This window comes from Vipera berus (assembly GCF_964194415.1).
Source record: "Vipera berus genome assembly, chromosome: W".
In the NCBI taxonomy this organism is placed as follows: Eukaryota; Metazoa; Chordata; class Lepidosauria; order Squamata; family Viperidae; genus Vipera; species Vipera berus.
The window spans coordinates 24,152,057-24,176,474 of NC_138210.1; the positions used below are offsets into that span (position 1 = coordinate 24,152,057).

The 24,418-nt window shown below is 45.4% G+C and overlaps 1 protein-coding gene across 7 annotated transcripts in view; it reads right to left on the reverse strand.

Annotated features, from left to right (window-relative positions):
• LOC308676210 (zinc finger MYND domain-containing protein 11-like) overlaps nt 1-24,418 on the reverse strand; it is a gene marked incomplete at its 5' end in the record, with an annotated part of 221,583 nt that overhangs the window by 27,399 nt on the left and 169,766 nt on the right. For all 7 annotated transcript variants that reach the window (XM_081341992.1, XM_081341993.1, XM_081341991.1 and 4 more), the window contains one exon: nt 14,835-14,953. In XM_081341992.1, the coding sequence (XP_081198118.1) occupies nt 14,835-14,953 (119 nt within the window). The remainder of the gene's footprint in view (nt 1-14,834; nt 14,954-24,418) is intronic.

Genomic DNA, 24,418 nt, shown 5'->3' on the forward strand with positions numbered 1-24,418 from the left:
CAGCATTTGTGGCCAAATGGGCTGTTCCCCAGTGCCCGGTGGAACCGCCCATGTTAGTGGAGACTATCGATGGTTGAGTGCTCCTGTCTGGGCCAATTAAGGCCACCACGCAACCATTATGTATGGCCATCAGTTCCCATGTGGAGGCCATCCAGTTCTATATCACCTCAGATCTCCATTTCCCCGTGGTCTTGGGATTGGCGTGGCTCCGGGCGCATGACCCACAGATCTATTGGTCACAGAACTTGGTCACCTTCCCAAGCTTGCAGTGCGTGGACAACACCCACCAAGAATTTGACTCGTGGTTTCATCCGGCCCTCGTCCTCGCCAGTGTCTGCACCCATGCTCTTTGTTAAAAAGAAGTCCGGCGAATTGTGGCTTTGCTGCGATTATAGGAAACTCAATGCCATCATGGTGCGCAATCGTTACCCGCTGCCCCTCATCCCCGAACTCTTGGACCGACTCCGGGAGGCTATGATCTTCACGAAACTGGACCTGCGTGGAGCTTACAACCTTGTCAGGGTTCGGCCGGGTGATGAGTGGAAGATGGCGTTTTGTACTCGCTACGGACACTTTGAGTACACAGTGATGCCGTTTGGCCTGACCAACGCCCCCGCCGTGTTTCAGCATTTCATGAACAATATTTTCCGGGATTTGTTAGATCAGTTTGTTGTGATCTACTTGGACGACATCCTGATATACTCCCCATTGCGAGAGGTGCACCATCAGCATCTCCGTCAGGTCCTGCACCGACTCCGAGAACATCGGCTGTTTGCCAAATTGGAGAAGTGCCAGTTCTACCAGGTGACAATCGATTTCCTGGGTCACCGCATTTCTCCTGAGGGCATCGCCATGGAGCCGAGTATGGTTGAGTCTTTGCAGAGTTGGCAACCCCCACATCATGTGAAGGATGTTCAGCGACTTCTTGGGTTTGCCAACTATTATCGAGCTTTCATCCCTGGGTTTGCTACCTTGACAGCCCCCCTCACTCGGCTCCTGCAGAAGAAGACTCGGTTTCAGTGGAACGCTCCAGAACAACGGGCTTTCCAGGCTTTGAAGGAAGCCTTCATGAAGGAGCCCATCTTGAAGCATCCTGACCCGCAACGGCCGTTTGTCGTGGAGGCGGACGCCTCCGACATTGCCATTGGGGTGGTGTTACTCCAGGCAACGACGCCCAGTGGTACCCTCTTCCCTTGCGCATACCATTCACGAAAACTGAACCCTTCGAAGTGCAATTATACAATCTGGGAGAAGGAGCTGCTGGCCATCAAAGTGGCGTTCGAGGCCTGGAGGCATCATCTGGAGGGAGCGCGGCATCAAATCAAGGTCCGGACGGACCATAAGAATTTGGAAAGCCTGCAGACCACTCGGAAATTGAACCAACGTCAGATCCGGTGGTCTCTTTTCTTTGCGAGGTTCAATTTCCGAGTTAAGTACATACCCAGCAGGCACAATCAAAGAGCGGATGCTCTGTCCAGGAAGCTCGAATATTCCCGAGTGGAAGAAAAGCTTCTGCCCAGGACAGTGATCCCCATCAAGTCTTTTGCTGCGGTGCGGGAGCCGGTTGATATACGGGCACGGATCTGGGAGGCACAGCAGCAGGATGTGTGGGTGGCTCAGCGGAAGGAGGAGGTGGGGCCAGATTCTCCTTGGACAGTCACGGATGGACTCTTGTATTATCGTGACCGGCTCTATGTTCCGGGAGGGCCACTCAGGGGACTCATCCTCAGCCAGTGTCATGATAACCCGGCAGCGGGGCATTTTGGCCTGTTCAAGACCCTGAATCTGGTCTTCCGTACCTTCTGGTGGCCCTGAGTCTGACATGATGTCTAGACCTATGTCACTTCCTGTATCCCATGTAGGCAGGCCAAGTCAGCGACAGAGGCCCCGCCTGGATTACTGCAGCCCTTGCCGACACCCAAAAGACCCTGGGGGGCTGTGTCCATGGACTTTCTGACGGATTTACCCCTGTCTTCTGGTTTTACGACAGTGTTTGTGGTGGTGGACATTGTTAGAGATTAAACTTGATTTGGGTGACAATATTATATAATGGAGTAAAAGCACCTTTAAGGAGTTAAACGGCCTAAGGGTGTGGCTGTAATTATTCCACATAAAAGAGAGTTAGATGTTACACATAGTTGCTCTTGTATATGTGTTTGATGTTAGTGTTTGGATACCTCTTGTTCTCTTGTTTGCTAACTTGATATTTATTCTCTCAAGAATCAACTGCTTGCTACAGTGTATATTGTTTTTGATATTGGTAAGCAGCTTTTGTATTTTGATACTATGTTTTTATGGACTGACTTTTATGTGCATGATACTGGATTGATACTTGGACTATTTCTTACTGTGTTTCTTTTTGTTGTCTGAGTAAAAATAAGTTATAAAACTCGTGTTAGTGCATTACTGTTTGCCTAAAAGTCCCAGTACAACTTCCACTGTGTATTAATAATACTCTGTTAAACAAACCATTTTTTCAACAACATATTCTAACAATGGTTATGGGCCCAGATCCAGTGTGGTACTGAGGACAGGCACAGTATTGTATTTATATTTCCTAACTGAGTTTTTAAATTCAGACAATGGCACAAGGACTTTTCAATCCATTCTGCATTACCCGGCTTAATGGGTCAAACTACGTATCTTGGTCTACACAATGTAGTTTGCTATTACAAAATCAAGGTCTTTGGAAAATAGTCCATAATCCTCCTGATGTAACTGCCTGGGATCCAACTAATGAAGAAGATAACAAGAAGATTGTAGACTTCAATAAAGATAATGATAAGGCTTTATCTATCATTGGGCTAACATTAGGAGACCAACAGCTAGTCCATGTGCGTGGAGAAGAATCTGCTGCTAAATGTTGGGCTAAGTTGAAGAAGATTTTTGTTCGGGACAGTGTTGGTGCTCATATAAATCTTACCAGAAAGCTATTTAGAGCTAGACTGGAAAAGAATGGCGATATGTTAGCTCACCTTAACTTTATAAAAGCAACTTTGTTGGAACTGCAAGAAAAAGAACTTATTTTCTCAGAGCTTCACCAGGTTTACATCATTTTATCATCATTGGATGAGAGCTATGATGCCTTTGTATCGTCCTTGGAGGTTTTGTCCAAAGAAGACCTAACTGTTTCTTCAATAACTGGAAGGTTGTTGGAAGAATCAAGATGTCGTATGGAGAGAAAACAGTTGAGAGAGCCATTGCAACAAGAAATAAAGAAGACTGAATCTGCTTATATTTTAAGGAAATGCTTTAATTGTGGGTTAAAGGGACATATTGCTAAGTTTTGTCAGAATAGTAATTGTCAGAGAAAGGAAAGCCATAGAAAGAATAAAAAGCTGATTAATGTAGCTGTAGCTAATAGAACTACTAATAACCACAATTGGTGGGTGGTAGATAGTGGAGCTACACACTGTATTTCAAAAATAAAAAGGGATTTTGAGAATATAAGGTCTAGTAAAAAATATATTTCTATGGCTAATGGCTGGAGAGTCAAGGTCTCTGGAGAGGGTAAGGTTTACTGTTCATTTTTAAAACAAAATTTGGAAATGCTATATGTTCCCAGATGTGATTATAATCTATTATCAGTTAAGGCATTATTGGAAGCAGGTTTTAAAGTTACTTTCCAAGGGGAGGAATGTCTTATTCAAAAGAATGAAGTGAACTTAATAGCTAATATGAAAGACGGTTTGTTTGTAATTAGCAATGATCCTATAATAATGGCTACTACTTGTACAAATCAAAAACCACATGATGAATGTATTCATTTATTACATAGAAGATTGGGTCATGTGAATTTTAATACACTAAAAAGAACTGTAGCTTTGTCTAATGGGTTTAAGTTAAAGGCTTGTAAGAAATATCTGCAGTGTAACGTATGTGGTAGAGAAAAGAGCAGGGCAGCACCAGCTAATAGGTTAGATGGATTTAAAACCACAACTCCATTAGAACTGGTATTTATGGATTTGATAGGTCCTATGAAACCCAGTTTAGGGGGTGCTTGCTACATATTAAATATTCTAGACCATTATAGCAGATATGGGTTCTGTTATCTCCTTACGTCAAAAACTGAAACTATACAAACAATATCTAATTGGCTCAAGTTTGTACAAAGGAAAACTCAGTTAAATGTAAAAACCATAATAACAGACAATGGAACTGAGTTTGTTAATAAACAGTTCAATGAGCTGTTAGTTTCAGAGGGAATAGAACATAGACGTACAGCTCCTTATAGACCTCAGCATAATGCATTTGTTGAACGGAGGGGCCAAACATTGCAAGCTATGATTAGATCTATGATTGAAGATTCTGGTTTACCTGATAGCTTATGGGGAGAAGCAGCAAAATGTGCTAATCATATTTTAAACAATGTGGTTAGTTCAGCTACAGGTAAAATTCCTTATACCTTATGGTATAAGAGAAAACCAAATCTTAGTTATATTCACACATTTGGGACACCTGCTTGGGTACATATTCCAAGTTCAATAAGAAATAAAGGAGAACATAGAGCTAAACAATTATTTTTTGTTGGCTATGAGTTAAACCATAAGTCTTATCGGTTCTGGGAGAAAGGTACTAAAAATATTTATTGTAGTTCTAGCGCTGTTTTTCAAGAACAGTCAGGCTGGGAAAGGGTAGAAGATATTGTATATATTCCTCAACAAGATTTAACTAACTCCTCAAATGAAAGTGATAAAGAAGAGGAGGAACCTGCTAGAGAGATCAAACAAGAACCACTGATAGTGGAGACAGGAGAGGAAGAAGATAATAATGTAAATGTACCTATAAGTCCAATAATTCTCAGAAGGTCTAACAGGGAAAGGCGACAGCCTGATCGTTTCGAGGCAGGTTTAATTTGTCAAATAGACATTGAACCTTCTAATGTTGAAGAAATAAAAATGTATCCTGAGAATGAAAGAAAGAATTGGAAAGTAGCTATGGATAAAGAAATAAAGTCTTTGCAAGATCTTAATGTTTATCAAGAGGTTAAAATACCTAAAACAGAAAAGTTAATTGGATGTAAATGGGTTTTTAAACTGAAAGAAAGTGTTACAGGAGAGGTAATACATAAAGCAAGATTAGTTGCTCAAGGATTTGCACAGAATAATAGTGATTATGATGAAGTATTTTCCCCAACGTTAAGAGCTTCCACTCTTAGGGCTGCTTTAGTTTGGGCAGCAAATAAGAATTATAGTATAAAACATGTAGATATTGAAACTGCTTATTTGCATGCAACATTAAACCATGATATATATATGAAAGTTCCATCAGGAATAGAAAGTAAGGTAGGGTACTGTTGGAAACTGAATAAGAGTTTGTATGGTTTAAAACAGTCAGGTTATGAGTGGAATAGATGTTTAGTAAAAGAGTTAAATAGTTTGGGATTTAAAGCTAGTATTGCAGATCCTTGTTTATTTATAAAACAGCAAAATAGTGAATTATCATTGTTATTATTATTCACTGATGATATTGCTATTATAGCAAAAGATGAAACAGAAACTGAAAGAATAATTTCAGGGTTAAAAAGAAAATTTAGAGTAAAAGATCTAGGAGCTATTAGTCATTATCTAGGGCTGGATATTGTCAGGACTAGTAAAGGATTTAAACTGTCTCAAGCTAAGAAAATTAATGGTTTGCTGAAACGTTATAATATGGAAAACTGTAAACCAGTAAAAACACCTATGGTTCAAGGTTTTGAGAGTTCAGCAGATAACAGCAATGTCTTTGATAAAAAGATATATCAATCATTAATAGGCAGCTTGATGTATTTATGTAATTGGTCAAGACCTGACATAGCATTTACAGTTAATCATTTAGCTAGATATTGTGAGAATCCTACAACCAGATGTTGGCAAGGTGCGAAAAGAGTTTTAAGATATTTGAAACACACCATACATTATTCTCTATATCTAGAGCCAACAAAGGAATTGGAACTAAAAGCATTTGCGGATGCTAGTTTTGCATCTGATACTGTAACCAGGAAATCCACTTCAGGATTGGTTGTATTATTGGGAAATGCTTTAGTAGGATGGAGGTCTAACAGACAGAAGCATATAAGCTTATCAACAACTGAATCCGAATTTTCTTGTCTATCTTTATTATGTACTGAGCTATTGGTATGGAAACAATTATTGTTTGATATGGGTTTAAATTGTAATGAACCAATAAAAGTGTATGAAGACAATCAAGCAGCTATAAAATTAGCAACTAATGCTGCAGTGAAAACTAGATCAAAACATACGGATCTACGGTATCTAAATGTCAGACAATGTGTTAAAGATAATTTGATTAAACTGGAATATTGTGCAACTGAAGATAATATTGCTGACCAGTTTACTAAAGCTCAGGGTGCTATAAAGCATAAATCTGTTTGTGATATGTGTAATTTGAGATTGTAAAAATATATGTATAATATGCCACCCAAAAGGGGAGATTGTTAGAGATTAAACTTGATTTGGGTGACAATATTATATAATGGAGTAAAAGCACCTTTAAGGAGTTAAACGGCCTAAGGGTGTGGCTGTAATTATTCCACATAAAAGAGAGTTAGATGTTACACATAGTTGCTCTTGTATATGTGTTTGATGTTAGTGTTTGGATACCTCTTGTTCTCTTGTTTGCTAACTTGATATTTATTCTCTCAAGAATCAACTGCTTGCTACAGTGTATATTGTTTTTGATATTGGTAAGCAGCTTTTGTATTTTGATACTATGTTTTTATGGACTGACTTTTATGTGCATGATACTGGATTGATACTTGGACTATTTCTTACTGTGTTTCTTTTTGTTGTCTGAGTAAAAATAAGTTATAAAACTCGTGTTAGTGCATTACTGTTTGCCTAAAAGTCCCAGTACAACTTCCACTGTGTATTAATAATACTCTGTTAAACAAACCATTTTTTCAACAACATATTCTAACAGACATGCTGACCAAGATGGCGCATTTCATCCCCTGTCGTGGTTTACCGTCAGCCCGTGCCACTAGTCGTATGTTCATTCAGCAGCTGTTTCAGCTGCACGGCGTCCCTGATAGAGTCATCTCTGATAGAGGGGCCCAGTTTACAGCCTGTTTCTGGCAGGAGTTGATGCATGCGTTAGATATCAAGATTTGCCTCTCGTCCGCACATCATCCTCAAACTGACGGGGGAACTGAGAAGGTCATCGGTATTCTGGAACAATATCTGCGCTGCTACGTCAATCTGCAGCAAAACAATTGGGTGGACTATCTGGCCATAGCTGAGTTTGCATTCAACAATTCGCAGCACACCTCCACACAGATAACACCGTTCTTGGCCAATGTGGGATATCACCCCTGGTTTTTCCCCCTATCTCCAGTGGACTCACCGGAGCCAGCAGTGAACGACTACATGGCAGAGTTACAGGCGATCCATCGATTGGTGCGACGTCAGAGAAGGCCAAGGCCGATTACAAAAGGTTTGCTGATCGGTCAAGGCGGAATACACCTCCACTATCGGTGGGAGATCGGGTCTGGTTGTCCACCAGGAACCTACCGTCAACACAGCTGGTTAGAAAGTTAGATCACTGATATTTAGGACCGTTCCCAATTGAGGCTGTCATCAATCCGGTCACCTATCGCTTAACTCTGCCACATTCCCTGCACGTGCATCCAGTCTTTCATTGGTCTCTGTTGGTGCCCGAGCAACCAGCCTGTCCACTCCGCCAAGCAGAACCTCCCCCATCAGGACATCGTGATGGAGACAGCGCTCCCGAGTACGAGGTCGCCAGCATCAGGGACTCCCGTTGGCTGAAAGGTCATTTCCAGTATCTGATTGAATGGAACGGCTATGGACCAGAGGAGATCACCTGGGAGGACGCGACCACCATTCATGCTCCTGCTTTGGTGTCTGCTTTTCATGGACAATTCCCATCCCGACCGCATCCAGATCGGCAGACCCGGGGGAAGGGCCCTGCGATGCAGGATAGTGTTGTGATTCAGTGTCAACCTGTGGGTACAGCAGCTGAATCGGACAATTCTGAGGAGGAGGAGGAGGAGGGGATTGGAGAGCCTGCAGAGGAAAGTTCTGAGGCATCGCAAAGCTCTCAGCCAGGCCCCTCCCGTCTTGTTCCTCCTCAGACCCAGCTGTGTGAGCCTGAAAGCTTGGACGAAGATGATTCACAGCTGGCTTTGTTCAAGGACACTTGAAGCAGGAGGCAGACAAGCAGGAGTGAACAAAGGAGGGCAATGAGGCACCTCAGGAGGAGGCAAAGAGAAGCCACGCCTTGAAACTGTGTTTAAAAGGGGAATGTGTGGGAGGTGCTGGTTGCTGAAGGCAACCGTTTGAACAGCTTCTGATTTAGTCGTGGTTAGTATTTGTTTTGCTCTGTTTTGGATCTGTTTCGTTTCATTTGTGTAAATAAATTTGGTTGGCTTACTTTCAGCCTATTGACTATTGAAAAGGGGTTGTCCCTGACATTTCTGCAGGGCCGGTAGTAGGCTGGAACAGAACAGTAACAACTACTGCGGCAATTTGCAGACGACACCAAGCTGGCAGGAATAGCCAATACTCCAGAACATAGGCTTAAGATACAGAAGGATCTGGACAGACTCGAACACTGGGCCCTATCTAACAAAATGAAATTCAATGGTGAAAAAAGTAAGGTTCTACATTTAGGCAGGAAAAATCAAATGCATAGGTATAGTATAGGTGGTACCTTGCTCAATAGTAGTAACTGTGAGAGGGATCTCGGAGTCTTAGTAGACAATCACTTCAATATGAGCCAGCAGTGTGCTGCAGCTGCCAAAAAAGCCAACACAGTGCTAGGCTGCATTAACAGAGGGATAGAATCAAGATCAAGTGAAGTACTAATACCACTTTACAATGCTTTGGTAAGGCCACACCTGGAATACTGCATCCAGTTTTGGTCACCACGATGTAAAAAAGATGTCGAGATTCTAGAAAGGGTACAGAGAAGAGCAACAAAGATGATTAGGGGGCTGGAGGCTAAAACATATAGGGAACGGTTGCTGGAATTGGGTATGTGTAGTTTAATGAAGAGAAGGGTGAGGGGTGACATGATAGCAGTGTTCCAATATCTCAGGGGCTACCACAAAGAAGAGGGAGTCAAGCTATTCTCTAAAGCACCTGAAAGCAGGACAAGAAGCAACGGATGGAAACTAGTCAAGGAGAGAAGCAACCTAGAACTAAGAAGAAACTTCCCGACAGTTAGAACAATTAACCAGTGGAACAACCTGCCTCCAGAAGTGGTGAATGCTCCAACACTGGAGGTTTTTAAGAAGAGACTGGACAGCCATTTGCCTGAAATGGTATAAGGTTTCCTGCCTGAGCAGGGGGTTGGACTAGATGACCTCCAAGGTCCCTTCCAACTTTATTATTATTATTATTATTATTATTATTATTATTATTATTATTATTATTATTATTATTATTATTATTATTATTATTATTTATTTCTCTTCTCAGTGTTGTAGAGAAGCTGCTTGCCCGTGTCGTACTGAAGAGGCTCCAGGTGCTTGCAGAGAGAGTCTACCCAGAATCACAGTGTGGATTCCGAGCCAACAGGTCCACTACTGACATGGTATTTTCCCTTAGACAGTTGCAGGAGAAATACAGGGAACAAAGACAGCCACTTTTCATAGCCTTCATAGATCTTACGAAGGCTTTTGACTTGGTTAGTAGGGACGGCCTTTATAAAATTCTCCCCAAGATTGGATGTCCACCTCAGCTCATCAACATCATCAGGTCCTTTCACGAGGAAATGAAGGGCACTGCAGTTTTTGATGGCTTAACATCAGATTCCTTTGACATTCAAAGTGGAGTGAAGTAGGGCTGCATCCTCATGCCAACTTTATTTGGGATCTTTTTTGCTGTCATGCTGAAACACGCTTTTGGAACTGCAACAGAGGGTATTTATCTCCGGACCAGATCAGACGGAAAACTCTTTCATCACTCTAGATTAAGAGCAAAGTCTAAAGTCCAGCTGAAATGCCTACGGGATTTCCTCTTCGCTGATGATGCTGCCGTTACTGCTCACTCTGCCGAAGACCTTCAACAACTTATGGACTATTTTAGCAAGGCCTGCCAAGACTTTGGACTAACAATCAGCCTGAAAAAAACACAAGTCATGGGTCAGGACGTGGCTTCACCTCCCTGTATTACAATCTCTGCACAAGAACTGGAGGTCGTCCATGACTTTGTGTACATCGGCTCAACCATCTCCGACACACTCTCTTTAGATACTGAGCTGAATAAACGTATTGGTAAAGCGGCCACATTTTCCAGATTTACAAAGAGAGTATGGCTTAATAAGAAGCTGACAGAACATACAAAAATCCAGGTCTATAGAGCCTGCGTCCTGAGCACACTCTTGTACTGCAGTGAGTCTTGCACCCTTTACATACGGCAGGAGAGAAAGTTAAACACCTTTCATATGCGCTGTCTCCGATGTATTCTTGGCATCACCTGGCATGACAAAGTTCCAAATAGCGCAGTACTGGAATGTGCTGGAATTTATAGCATGTATACACTATTGAAACAGTGACGTCTATGCTGGCTTGGGCATGTCGTGAGAATGGCTGATGGTCAGATTCCGAAAGATCTCCTGTATGGAGAACTAGTGCAGGGAAAGCACCCCAGAGGGAGACCAGAGTTGCGATATAAGGATATCTGCAAGAGGGAATTAAAGGCCTTGGGAATGGACATTAACAGCTGGGAAACCTTGACCTCTGATCACTCAGCTTGGAGGCTAAAGACGCAGCATGGCCTTCTCCAATTCGAAGAGACACTTGTGCGGCAGGCTGAGGCAAAGAGGCAGTACTGGAACCAGCGAAATCTGGGGGCTGGACAGGGGACAGATTGTATCTGCCCTCAATGTGGAAGGGACTACCACTCTCAAATTGGCTTTTTTAGCCACACCAGATGCTGCTTTAGGACCTCTTTCCAGAGCACGATACCATAGTCTCTCGAGACCGAAGGATGCCAATGATGATCTGATTTAAAGTTTTTTTTAATGTTTTATGCTCTAAGCCACACAGAGTCATTTGACACAAGATGGGCAGGAAATATATTTCAAAATAAATAAATAAATTCTCTCTTAGTCCATCATCTTGCAATTATTTTAGCGTGCAATTCCAGCTTCTCAATATGTTTAACTTTATAATATCTATGTGCTCCTGAATGACATCACAGTTATTTAGAGTGCAGTACAGAAAAATTTAATCTGAATTATATTAAAGACTATTCCTATGGCAATTTTAAAAAGCAAACTCTTTGGGCAGGTTCTGTTTAAGATTCAGATTGTCTAAGCTCACGTCAGAAATATGAAGTTATTTATTGGATTTATATACCACTTTATTTTGTTCAGTTCAAGAAGACATACATAATGCTCCCTGCTCCTGTTTTTCCCACCAAAATCACCTTATGAGGTGAGCTGGACAGTGCTGACCAAATGTGACTGGGACCAATTCACACAGTTGGCTTCTCTGGCTAAGAGAGGATCAGAAATCTACTGGGTCCTAGTGTGAGCTTCCCCCCCGCCCCCAAAAACAAACCCAAGAAAGACACATAGAGTTACTTCCAAGAAAGTTCCTTTATTGTTCTTTACCCATAAACAGAAATCTTGTCAAACTAAAGCAACTAAATTGCCCAGAGTTACTCCAAGGTAAGATGGGCTTACTATATACACACAGAGAGAGACATAAACAGTACATTCAGGAAGTAGTCAGTCACCCTTCACTTTTGTCAATTTTGTTATGCTGCAGCCTGATTTTCCAGTTATTGAAATTCATTATTTTTCTCATTAATGTACAGTCAGTACCCCATAATGACAAAATGAAAACAGAAGTTTAGAAATGTCTGTAAATTTATTAAAAAGAAAAAACTGAAATATGACATTGGCATAAATATTCAGACCCTTCACTCAGTACTGGCAGCAATTACAGCCTCGAGTCTTTGTGGGTATAATAGGACGAGCTTTGCACACATGGATTGGGGGATTTTCTGCCATTCTTCCTTGCAAATCCTCTCAAGCTCAGTCAGGTTGGATGGCGACCGTCAGTAGACAGCCATTTTCAGGTCCCTCCAGAAATGTACAATTGGGTTCAAGTCAGGGCTCTGGCTGGGCCATTCTAGGACATTCACAGAGTTGTCCCTAAGCTACTCCTGTGTTGCCTTGGCTGTGTGCTTAGGATCATTGTCATGTTGGAAAGTGAACCTTTTGCCCAGTCTGAGCTCCTGAGCGCTGTGGAACAGGTTTTCATTGAGGATATCCCTGTACTTTGCTCCATTCAGCTTTCCCTCAACTCTGGCCAGTCTCCCAGTCCTGCTGCTGAAAAACAACCCCACAACATGATGCTGCCACCACCATGCATCACTGTTGGGATGATATTGGGTAGGTGATGAGCGTTGCTTGGTTTCCTCCATACATAATGTTTAGAATTGAGGCCAAACAGTTCAATCTTGGTTTTATCAGACCAGAGAATCTTTTTCCTCACAGTCTGAGAGTCTGAATACTTTCTGAATGCACTGTGTGTGTCTGTGTCTGTGTCTGTGTCTATGTCTATGTCTGTCTGTCTATCTATCTATCTATATACATATACCTATACCTACAGTATTTCTATCTCTATCTCTATATCTACAGGTGAAACTCGAAAAATTAGAATATCGTGCAAAAGTTCATTTATTTCAGTAATGCAACATAAAAGGGGAAACTAATATATGAGATAGACTCATTACATGCAAAGCAAGATAGTTCAAGCCGTGATTTGTCATAATTGTGATGATTATGGCGTACAGCTCATGAAAACCCCAAATCCACAATCTCAGAAAATTAGAATATTGTGAAAAGGTGCAATATTCTAGGCTCAAAGTGTCCCACTCTAATCAGCTAATTAAGCCACAACACCTGCAAAGGGTTCCTGAGCCTTTAAATGGTCTCTCAGTCTGGTTCAGTAGGAATCACAATCATGGGGAAGACTGCTGATCTGACAGTTGTGCAGAAAACCATCACTGACACCCTCCATAAGGAGGGAAAGCCTCAAAACGTAATTGCAAAAGAAGTTGGATTTTCCCCAAGTGCTGTTCAAATAACATTAATAGAAAGTTATGTGGAAGGGAAAAGTGTGGAAGAAAAAGGTGCACAAGCAGCAGGGATGACCGCAGCCTGGAGAGGATTGTCAGGAAAAGGCCATTCAAAAGTGTTGGGGACTTTCACAAGGAGTGGACTGAGGCTGGAGTCAGTGCATCAAGAGCCACCACACACAGACGGATCCTGGACATGGGCTTCAAATGTCGTATTCCTCTTGTCAAGCTGCTCCTGAACAACAAACAACGTCAGAAGCGTCTTACCTGGGCTAAAGAAAAACAGACCTGGTCTGTTGCTCAGTGGTCCAAAGTCCTCTTTTCTGATGAGAGCAACTTTTGCATCTCATTTGGAAACCAAGGACCCAGAGTCTGGAGGAAGAATGGAGAGGCACACACTGCAAGATGCTTGAAGTCCAGTGTGCAGTGTGTTGATTTGGGGAGCCATGTCATCTGCTGGTGTTGGTCCACTGTGCTTCATTAGGTCCAGGGTCAACGCAGCTGTCTACCAGGAGATTTTGGAGCACTTCATGCTTCCTTCCGCAGACGAGCTTTATGGGCATGCTGACTTCATTTTCCAGCAGGACCTGGCACCTGCCCACACTGCCAAAAGCACCAAAACCTGGTTCAATGACTGTGGGATTACTGTGCTTGATTGGCCAGCAAACTCGCTTGACCTGAACCCCATAGAGAATCTATAGGGCATTGCCAAGAGAAAGATGAGAGACATGAGACCGAACAATGCAGAAGAGCTGAAGGCCGCTATTGAAGCATCCTGGTTTTCCATAACACCTCAGCAGTGCCACAGGCTGATAGCTTCCATGCCACGCCGCATTGAGGCAGTAATTGCTGCAAAAGGGGCCCAAACCAAGTACTGAGTACATATGCATGCTTATACTTTTCAGAGGTCCGATATTGTTCTATGTACACTCCTTGTTTTATTGATTGCACCTTTTCACAATATTCTAATTTTCTGAGATTGTGGATTTGGGGTTTTCATGAGCTGTACGCCATAATCATCACAATTATGACAAATCACGGCTTAAACTAACTTGCTTTGCATGTAATAAGTCTATCTCATATATTAGTTTCCCCTTTTAAGTTGCATTACTGAAATAAATGAACTTTTGCACGATATTCTAATTTTTTGAGTTTCACCTGTATTTATGACAGTTGCACTGTCCTAGGATTATGTGATCACCATTTGTAACCTTCCCAGATGGCTTACGATAAGTGAAGTCAATGGAGAAAGCCAGATTCATTTAACAATTGCATAATTCACTTAACAGCAGTGACTCATGTAACAACTGTGGCAAAAAGGTCATAAAATGGGGCACAACTCACTTAGCAACTGTCTTGCTTAGCAATAGAAATTTTGGGCTCAATTGTGGTCGTAATTCAAGGACTACCTGTACTCTGAAAATCTCTAGGGAGGTGCCATCTGAACTCTTTTCCTCCCAACCAAACTGTCTAAACTGTCTTTTGGTCCTCTGGAATGCACCCCTTCTGGACCACATTCCACCACACCTAGAAAGAGAATTGTACTGTTGCTTATTTGTTAGATCTTTTTCCTCCAGCTGTACCTCCACAACATCGCCACCTCCAATTTCATTTTGCAACAGCAATCCAGTGTGGTTGATTGGGCTGTGAAAGAATGACTGGGTCAAAGTTCAAGTGAATTTGAACCTGCATCTGCCTGGGCTGAATCCACACTATTAACCACACCCAGGACTGTGCTGTCTTGGTGTACAAGAGACACTACAAATATGAAAATACCTTTGGTGGTGATGGCCAAAAAAGCGAACATCAACTTGATTGTCTTCTTTCTGCATGACTTTCGCAGGCCAGAATCCAAAGCCTTTCATTTTGGCCCAAACCAGTTCATGATTTGGTATCTAGAAATTATAGAAATATGGTACAGTTACAGAAGTATTTCTGACTTGGTGGGGTCTTAGGTATAACATTGTCACATAATGAAAATAAAACTTACCAACAGAAAAGAGTATTTGTAAATCAGGGTTGAACTGTGAGGTCCTTGGTGCTCTCTGAGCTTGGTGGCTTTCTTGCAGACATTTCATTACTCAACTAGGTAACATCATCCATGCTAGAAGGGAGTGAGGTTTGCTCTTTATTTACATACATGTGGCTTGCCTTGTCAGTGTTACTTAGCTGGGTAATGAAAAGTTTGCAACAAAACAACCAAACTCAGAAAGCACCAAGGACTCCACAATAAAACCTACCCATGATAGAATTTAACTAAGTCTTGATTACAGAGATTATCACTTTTAAACACTCTGGTCTATGTAACAACAGTGTCAGCGTATTTTAGCATACTGTACTCACATATTATAACAAATTATCATCATGCTGGCAGTTTCTAAGCATTGTCAGCTTGCAGCAAAGAAACTCAGTTTCATTAAGTTTTCAAGTTAATAAATGTTCCTTCTTATCAGCAAAAAATGGCATTGTGTTCTTTCATGCATGGGAAATGTCTGATGTATACTAAGTGTTAATAAGAAACAAAATTAGAATGTGCAGAATGCCTTATACAAGGCTTGCAATGCACAAAGGAAAGTGTACTGGGACCTTTAAGAAGCAAACAGTAAAAGGCAAACTAACTTGAGTTGTATCATAACAATATTTTTACTCAGACAATATAACACACACAAAAAAACCCCACAATTACATATAGTCCAGTTTTCAATCCAAGGTCAGTAACGAAGAATCACCGTTGAATAACAGTTCAGGAGTAAACAAAGTCAAAGTCAAAAATCCTTACCAGTTAAAAGTCAAATATCAATACACACAGTAACAAGTCAGTCAGAGAAAAAAACACTAGAGAGAGCCAGAGCAAAAGTCTAACATCTGAAATTCATTTATGCTGAATAGAATTAGTCACACCCTTAGGCCATTTCTCTTCTTAAAGGTACACAACCATATTATATGTATTTCACCCAAACCAGGTTAGGACTTTAATTCCTAACAATCTCCCCTTTTGGGTGACATACACTTTTACATTTTTACAATCTTAAATTATATTCATTACATACAGTTTTATGTTTCACAGCACTCTGTGCCTTAGTAAACTGGTCAGCAATATTATCTTCTGTAGCACAATATTCCAATTTTATTAAATTATCTTTAATGCATTGACTAACATTGAGATAACGTAGATCTGTGTGTTTAGATCTAGTTTTTACTGCAGCGCTTGTTGCCAACTTAATAGCTGCTTGATTGTCTTCAAACACTGTTATGTATGCAGGCATCTGCATAGCAACAGCCCTCAGGGGGCGTTGGCCTGGACAGTTTCGGCGGGAAACCTAGGGCCAACCCCATTGGCTGTTAGCTTACCTGGCCAGGTATATAAGGAGGCCAGGTAGCCCTCATTCCTCAGTTCATTTCCCCTTCCAATAAAGAGCTGAACTCACACACCGGCTGGCGTCTCTCTTGCGTCGGACCCACTACACAATAGTGGCGACGAAGGTGGGATTGCTGCCGACCAAGAGCTGAAGTCACTGGGGAAACGCTCCGCGAGCTGAAGGGAAAGGCATTTTTCCTTCTTCCCCCCACGACCGCCAGCCGAACCGGCAACGCCAAGCGCCACATCCACGACCAACTGCCGCCATGGCTAGAGCCGGACAACCCCGCGAATTCGAGAACCGCCGCCCCGAAACCTGGACCCGTTACCTGGCTCACGTTGAACTGTACATGCGGTTCAATCAGATATCCGAGGACGGTGCAAAGGCGGCCGCCCTGCTCTGCCTTGGGGGACCAGCGCTGCTGGAAGTCGCCGCGAACCTGTTCCCCCAGGAGGCCATCAACAACGTCGCGTACCGAGACCTCGTGGCCAGGCTCAACGCACATTTCAAGCCCCGGCGCTCCAAGGTGGCCGCACGGTCACAATTTGAGAAAAGGGACCAGCGCCCCGACGAGACCGGTGCCGACTTCCTCGCCGCCCTGCGGGAAGCTGCCATCGCTTGCAGGTTCACAAATTTGGAGGAGCGACTACGGGACTGGCTGATTTGCGGCCTACGCGACAGGCGGTTGCAGGAGCGCCTGTTCGAAAGAGAGGAGGTCTCTCTCCAGGAAGCCGAGGACGCCATCCTAGCCCACAAAGCGGCCTGCGGGGCCGTCCAAGCCTGCCAGGGAACCCGGCCCGGCAACCAGGCAACCAGCGTCCACCGGCAAGGGGCCACAGAGGAGGACGACCTGAGCATCGACCTCCTCCAGCGGAAGTCGACCCCCGACCAGCGAGCCAGACGCCCAGACAGGACCAGGCCTCCCAGCAACACCGCCGTTCCCCAGAGGTGCGCAGGGTGTGGTGGGAACCACGTGCGCAGCCTCTGCAAGTTCCGGTCCGCCACGTGCCGGGCCTGCAAGAAAACAGGCCACATAGCCGCCGTCTGCCGTAGCCGCCGCCCCCGAGAGGAGATCCACGAGCTGCAGCCGGAGGAACCGCCGTTCGAAGGTACTGGGGCCCCCACCAAAACAAAAATTGGCTATGTCGAGAGCCGGCTGGCCATTAACCATACGGGTAGCCACCGGCTGCTCAAACCCAAAATTAGATTAACAATCCGTTTGCAAGGTGTCCCTTGCAGCATGGAGCTTGACTCCGGATCAGCGGTCTCGATTATTTCGGACGAGACCCTTAACCACATAATTAGCCGGAGCAAGCAACGGATTAAATTACGGCCTACTAAATTAACCCTGACCGATTTTCAGAATTCGCCGGTCAAGGTGAAGGGGGAGGCCACCATTTCAGTGGGCTTTAAGGGTCGCGAAGGGCACCTGGATGTTGTAGTGGTAGAGGGCCGCAGAGCCAGCCTGGTCGGGCTGGACTGGTTTGAGGCCCTGGGAATCTCAGTATCCGGGATCCATCGGATCCAGGGGGACTCCGTTGAGGCCGTTTGCCGGGAGTTCGCCGACGTCTTCAACGGGTCATTAGGCAAGTACACCGGGGCCCCCATATCGTTCAAGCTTAACTCGAACGTCTCCCCCGTTAGGGTCCGGCCGCGGCGAGTCCCGTTTGCGCTCAAACACAAAATCGAGCGCGAACTAGACAAGTTGGTGGCCCAGGGAATCTTAGAGCCTGTAGATGGAGGGGAGTGGGAAACCCCCATTGTGACCCCCCTCAAGCCCAACGGGGAAATAAGGATCTGCGCCGACTATAAGTGCTCGGTGAACCGCGCCCTAAACCCGCACGCTTACCCGGTTCCCGCGGTCAGCCACGTTCTCGCTTCCTTCCAAGGCGGCGCCATTTTTGCAAGGCTCGATCTTGCACAGGCGTACCAGCAACTCACGGTCACTAGGGAAACAGCTGACATCCAAACCATAGTAACCCATAGGGGGGCGTTCCGGGTGAACAGGCTGCAGTTTGGAGTCAGCGTTGCTCCCGGCATTTTCCAGGAGGTTATGGAAAAGACACTCAAGGGCATTCCAGGAGTCTGCCCCTATTTTGATGACATCCTGATCGCAGGAGCATCAGCAGAGGAACTGGCAGGGAGGCTTAGGGAAGTGCTGGCAAGGCTGCGCACAGCTGGCCTCAAACTCAAAAAGGAAAAATGCAGCATAGGCGTTCCTTCCACAGAATTTTTGGGGTTCAGAGTAGACGCCAGGGGAATCCACCCCACAGAATCCAAGGTGAGGGCCATCAAACTAGCACCCACACCCAAGAACAAAGCAGAGCTTCAGGCATTCCTGGGTCTGCTGAATTTCTACCATACATTCCTCCCACACAAGGCAGCCATCGCTGAACCGCTCCACAGGCTGCTAGACAAACAGGCAACGTGGGCCTGGACGGCCACCCACGATCAGAGCTTCAAGGCCCTGAAGGCATTGCTGTCGGACAAGTCCACAGTAACCCATTTCATCGAGTCCAAGCCCATTTGTATCGCCTGCGATGCATCCCCTTATGGTGTGGGCGCTGTCCTAAGCCACCTTGAGCCCAACGGGGCACAAGTCCCCATAGCATACTATTCTAGGACACTGTCTGGAGCAGAAAGAAACTACGCCCAAATAGACAAAGAAGCCCTGGCAATCGTGGCAGGAATCAAGAAATTCCACGATTACTTATATGGCAGGGAGTTCACTGTCTTCACGGACCACAAACCACTCCTGGGCCTGTTCACCACAGACAGGCAAACCCCCCAGATTCTGTCCCCCAGGATGCTCCGGTGGTCCATCTTCCTTGCAGCATACAATTGCAAGCTGGTACACAAGCCAGGGAAGGAGATGGGCCACGCAGACGGTCTAAGTAGGCTCCCCCTAGACACACACGACCCAGACCCAGCACCAGCCACGCAGATCCTAGCCCTGCAGGAACTACCCAAGTGCCCAGTTCTTGCCAAGGACATTGCCAGCCACACAGCCACAGACAACATCATGGGCAGGGTGCACTCATGGGTTTGCACAGGGTGGCAGGACAAATCCCCGGGACCAGAGTTTCAGGCCTATTTCATTAGACGCGATGAAATCTCCACACACAAAGGGTGCCTCCTTTGGGGTAGCAGGGTCATCATTCCACCCGCACTACGCGCCAGGGTATTGGACTCCTTACACGAAGGGCACCCGGGGGTGGTCAGGATGAAGGCACTGGCTAGGAGCTACCTCTGGTGGCCCGGGTTGGACAAGGAGGTTGAGGATCGGGTCAAGGCCTGTTATACGTGCCAGAGATCCAGGCCAGAAGTGCCACATGCACCAGTACACCGGTGGGAGGCCACACACACGCCATGGTCCCGCATTCACATTGACTATGCGGGGCCATTCCAGGGTCAACTATTTTTAGTAGTGGTGGACAGTCACTCCAAGTGGTTAGAGGTAGTCCCTGTCCCCAACATGACCTCGGGGAGGACAATCCAGGTGCTCAGAGCTCTCTTTGCCACACACGGCCTCCCCGACGTAATTGTGTCTGATAATGGGCCTCAGTTTACTGCTGCTGATTTCCAGGCGTTCTTGAAGGTGAACTGGATTAGGCACGCCACCTCTGCGCCTTTCCATCCATCTACCAACGGGCAGGCCGAACGGATGGTAAGGACGACCAAAGACGCACTCCGGCGCATCATCAGCGGGGACTGGCACCACAGACTGGCCAAATTTTTACTAGCCCAACACACAACACCATGCGTGGCTACCGGCAAGAGCCCAGCAGAACTGCGATGGGGACGGCGCCTCATCACCAAGCTGGACCGCCTACACCCAGACCGGGTAGCAGCCGAAACCGGTAGGGCAACATCACCATCATCACCATCATCACCAGCACCACCAGCATCACTACCATCACCATTGCCATCATCATCCACACACAGGGTCCTCAACCTGGGGAACCTGGTCTGGGCAAGGAACTATGGGGCTGGACATCCTTGGGTTCCGGGGACAGTGGTCGGGAAAACAGGACCCCTTTCGTACATTGTAGGGGTGGAGGGGGACAGACGCATAAGGCGACACATCGACCAGCTCAGAGGAAGAGTCCCTGAGCACGTCACACACGCCCCTGAGCGCGTCACACACGTCCCTGAACTCAACGCACACGATCAACAGGAGGACCACACTCCAGGAGGGGTCAACCCAGCTGAGGATGTCACAGGGCAGGGACCAGAGGAGGAGGACTTCCTGATGCCGGCTCCTTGCAGCCCTGCACAAAGGCCTCAGGAACCCACGGTCCAAGCCCAGGGGCCAAGCACACCCAGACGATCCACCCGTCCACACAGGACACCAGCCTACCTGTCGGACTATGTGTGCAAGTGATCCTCACACAAGGACACCACTGTTTTTTTTTATATATATACTCATAGTTATAGTAGTTGCATGTTGTTGTTGTTATGTGGGTCTTCTCTAAGGGGGGAGGGGTGTTATGTATGCAGGCATCTGCATAGCAACAGCCCTCAGGGGGCGTTGGCCTGGACAGTTTCGGCGGGAAACCTAGGGCCAACCCCATTGGCTGTTAGCTTACCTGGCCAGGTATATAAGGAGGCCAGGTAGCCCTCATTCCTCAGTTCATTTCCCCTTCCAATAAAGAGCTGAACTCACACACCGGCTGGCGTCTCTCTTGCGTCGGACCCACTACACAATAAACACAGTTATTGGTTTCTTACATTCCAACCCCGTTTCCAAACCAGTAGCTCAGTGCACAATAACAATAGACAGGAGAATTCAGATTCAGTTGTAGACAAGCTAACATGTTTCTGTCTGTTTGATTTCCATCCTATCAAAGCGTTTCCCAATAATATAACCAGACCTGAAGTAGATTTTCTGGTAACAGTATCAGATGCAAAGCTGGCATCTGCAAACACTTTCAGTTCCATTTCCCTTGTTGGCTCTAAATACAAATAATAATGTATGGTGTGCTTTAAATACCGTAAAACTCTTTTAGCACCTTGCCAGCATTTTACTGTTGGATTTTCGCAATATCTTGCCAGGTGATTTACAGTAAAAGCTATATCAGGTCTTGACCAGTTACACAGGTACATCAAACTCCCAATTAACGATTGGTATATGTTTTTATCAAACAGTTTGCTATTATCTGCTGAACTCTCGAAACCCTGTGACATAGGAGTCTTGGCAGGTTTACAATTTTCCATATTGTAACATTTCAACAAACGATTGATTTTCTTTGCTTGAGTTAGTTTAAATCCCTTATTTGTCCTGGCAATATCCAGTCCTAGATAATGGCTAATAGCCCCTAGGTTTCTAATTCTAAATTTGCCTTCCAAATCTGAAACAATCCTTTCCGTTTCCTTGTTATCTTTTGCTATAATAGCAATATCATCTCTAAATAGTAACAACAATGTTAAATTATTATTTTGCTTTCTAACAAACAAACAAGGATCTGCAATACTTGCTTTAAATCCCAGTGTATTTAATTCTTTTACCAAACACTTATTCCACTCATATCCAGCCTGTTTCAACCCATACAAACTCTTTCTTAGTTTCCAACAATAACCTTGTTGCTTTACAGTTACTCCAGGTGGAATTCTTACATAGATATCATGACTTAAATCAGCATGTAAATAAGCTGTTTCGATATCAATATGAGTTACGGTATAATCCTTACTAGCTGCCCACACCAACACTGCTCTAAGAGTAGAAGCTCTTAGCGTTGGTGAAAAAAACTTCATCATAGTCACAATTCCTCTGTGCAAACCCCTGTGCTACTAATCGTGCTTTGTAAATAGCTGCTCCCTCAGAGCTTTCCTTTATTTTGAAAACCCATTTACATCCTAGTAGACTTTCATTTTGAGGAATCTTTACTTCTTGGTAAACACCTAGATCTTGTAAAGACTTAAGCTCTTTACCTATAGCTACATTCCATTTCTCCCTTTTCTTCTCAGGATACATTTCTATCTCTTCAAAAGTAGAAGGCTCCACATCTACCTGACAGATCAACCCTGCCTCATAACGTTCCAGTGGTCGTCTCTCTCTAGTAGACCTTCTGGGCAGAACCGGGCTAGTGGGTACAATCACCTTTCTCTCCTCCTCCTCCCCAACCTCCTCTAACAATGACTCTTGTTTAATATTAATGGCAGATTTTTCCTCTTCTCTATTGGAATCTTCTAAGAAATCAGTTAAATCTGGTGGAGGAATGCACACAGCATTTTCTAACCTATCCCAACCTGACTGTTCTTGGAAAATAGCACTTGAACTACAATATACATTCTTGGTTCCTTTCTCCCAGAAATGGAAAGATTTATGATTTGATTCATAGCCAACTGTAATGTAGTGGGTCCGATGCAAGGAAGAGACGCCAGCCGGAGTATGTGTTCAGCTCTTTATTGGGGGGGGGGGGTAGCGTACTGCCAGAACAAGAGCTACCTGGCCTCCTTAAATACCCAGCCAGGTAGGCGACCAGCCAATGGGGTTGGCCCTAGGTTTCCCGCCAAAACCGGAGTGCGCCGGAGTGCGTCCTTGGTCGTCCTTACCATCCGTTCAGCTTGCCCGTTAGTCGATGGATGAAAGGGCGCAGAGGTGGCGTGCCTAATCCAATTCGCCTTCAAGAACGCCTGGAAATCAGTAGCGGTAAACTGAGGCCCGTTATCAGACACAATTACGTCGGGGAGACCGTGTGTGGCAAAGAGGGCTCTGAGCACCTGGATTGTCCTTGCTGAGGTCATGTTGGGGACAGGGACTACCTCCAACCACTTTGAGTGGCTGTCCACTACCACTAAGAACAGTTGGCCCTGGAACGGCCCCGCATAGTCGATGTGAATGCGGGACCAGCGTGTGTGTGTGGCTTCCCACCTGTGCACTGGGGTGTGAGGCATCTCTGGCCTGGATCTCTGGCATGTATAACAGGCCTTGACCCGTTCCTCAATGTCCTTGTCCAGCCCTGGCCATCAGAGGTAGCTTCTGGCCAGTGCCTTCATCCTGACCACCCCCGGATGTCCCTCGTGTAAGGATTCCAATACCCTGCCCCTGACTGCGGTGGGAATGATGACCCTGCTTCCCCAAAGGAGACAACCCCGGTGCGTGGAGAGCTTGTGTCGCCTGGTGAAATAGGCCTGGAAACAGGCCCCGGAGACTTGTCCTGCCACCCCGTGCAAACCCATGAGAGTACCCTGCTCATGATGTTGTCAGCAGCTGTGCTGGTTGCAATGTCCTTGACATGTACTGGGCATTCTGATAGTTCCCTGCAGGGCTAGGATTTGTGTTGCTGGTGCTGGGTCTGGCTCAGTGGTGTCTATGGGTAGCCTACTTAGGCCGTCTGCGTGGCCCATCTCCTTCCCTGGCTTGTGCACCAGCTTGCAATTGTAGGCTGCAAGGAAGATGGACCACCGGAGCATTCTGGGGGACAGTATTTGGGGGGTCTGCTTGTCCGTGGTGAATAGGCCTAGCAGGGGCTTGTGGTCTGTGTAGACGGTGAACTCCCTGCCATACAGATAATCGTGGAACTTCTTGATTCCGGCCACGATTGCCAGGGCTTCCCTGTCAATTTGGGCGTAGTTCCTCTCTGCTACAGACAGTGTCCTGGAATAGTAGGCTATGGGGATTTGAGCCCCATTAGGCTCGAGGTGACTGAGTACTGCGCCCACACCATAAGGGGATGCATCACATGCGACGCATATGGGCTTTGTCTCGATGAAGTGGGTTACTGTGGACTTATTCGACAGTAGTGCTTTTAAAGCCCTGAAGCTTTGGTCGTGGACGGAAGTCCAGACCCATGCTGCCTGCTTGTCCAATAACCTGTGAAGTGGCTCTGCAATGGCTGCCTTGTGTGGAAGGAATGCGTGATAGAAGTTAAGCAGGCCCAGGAATGCCTGTAGCTCCGCCTTGTTCTTGGGTGTGGGTGCCAGTTTGATTGCCCTCACCTTGGACTCTGTGGGGTGGATTCCCTTGGCATCTACCCTGAATCCCAGAAATTCTGTGGA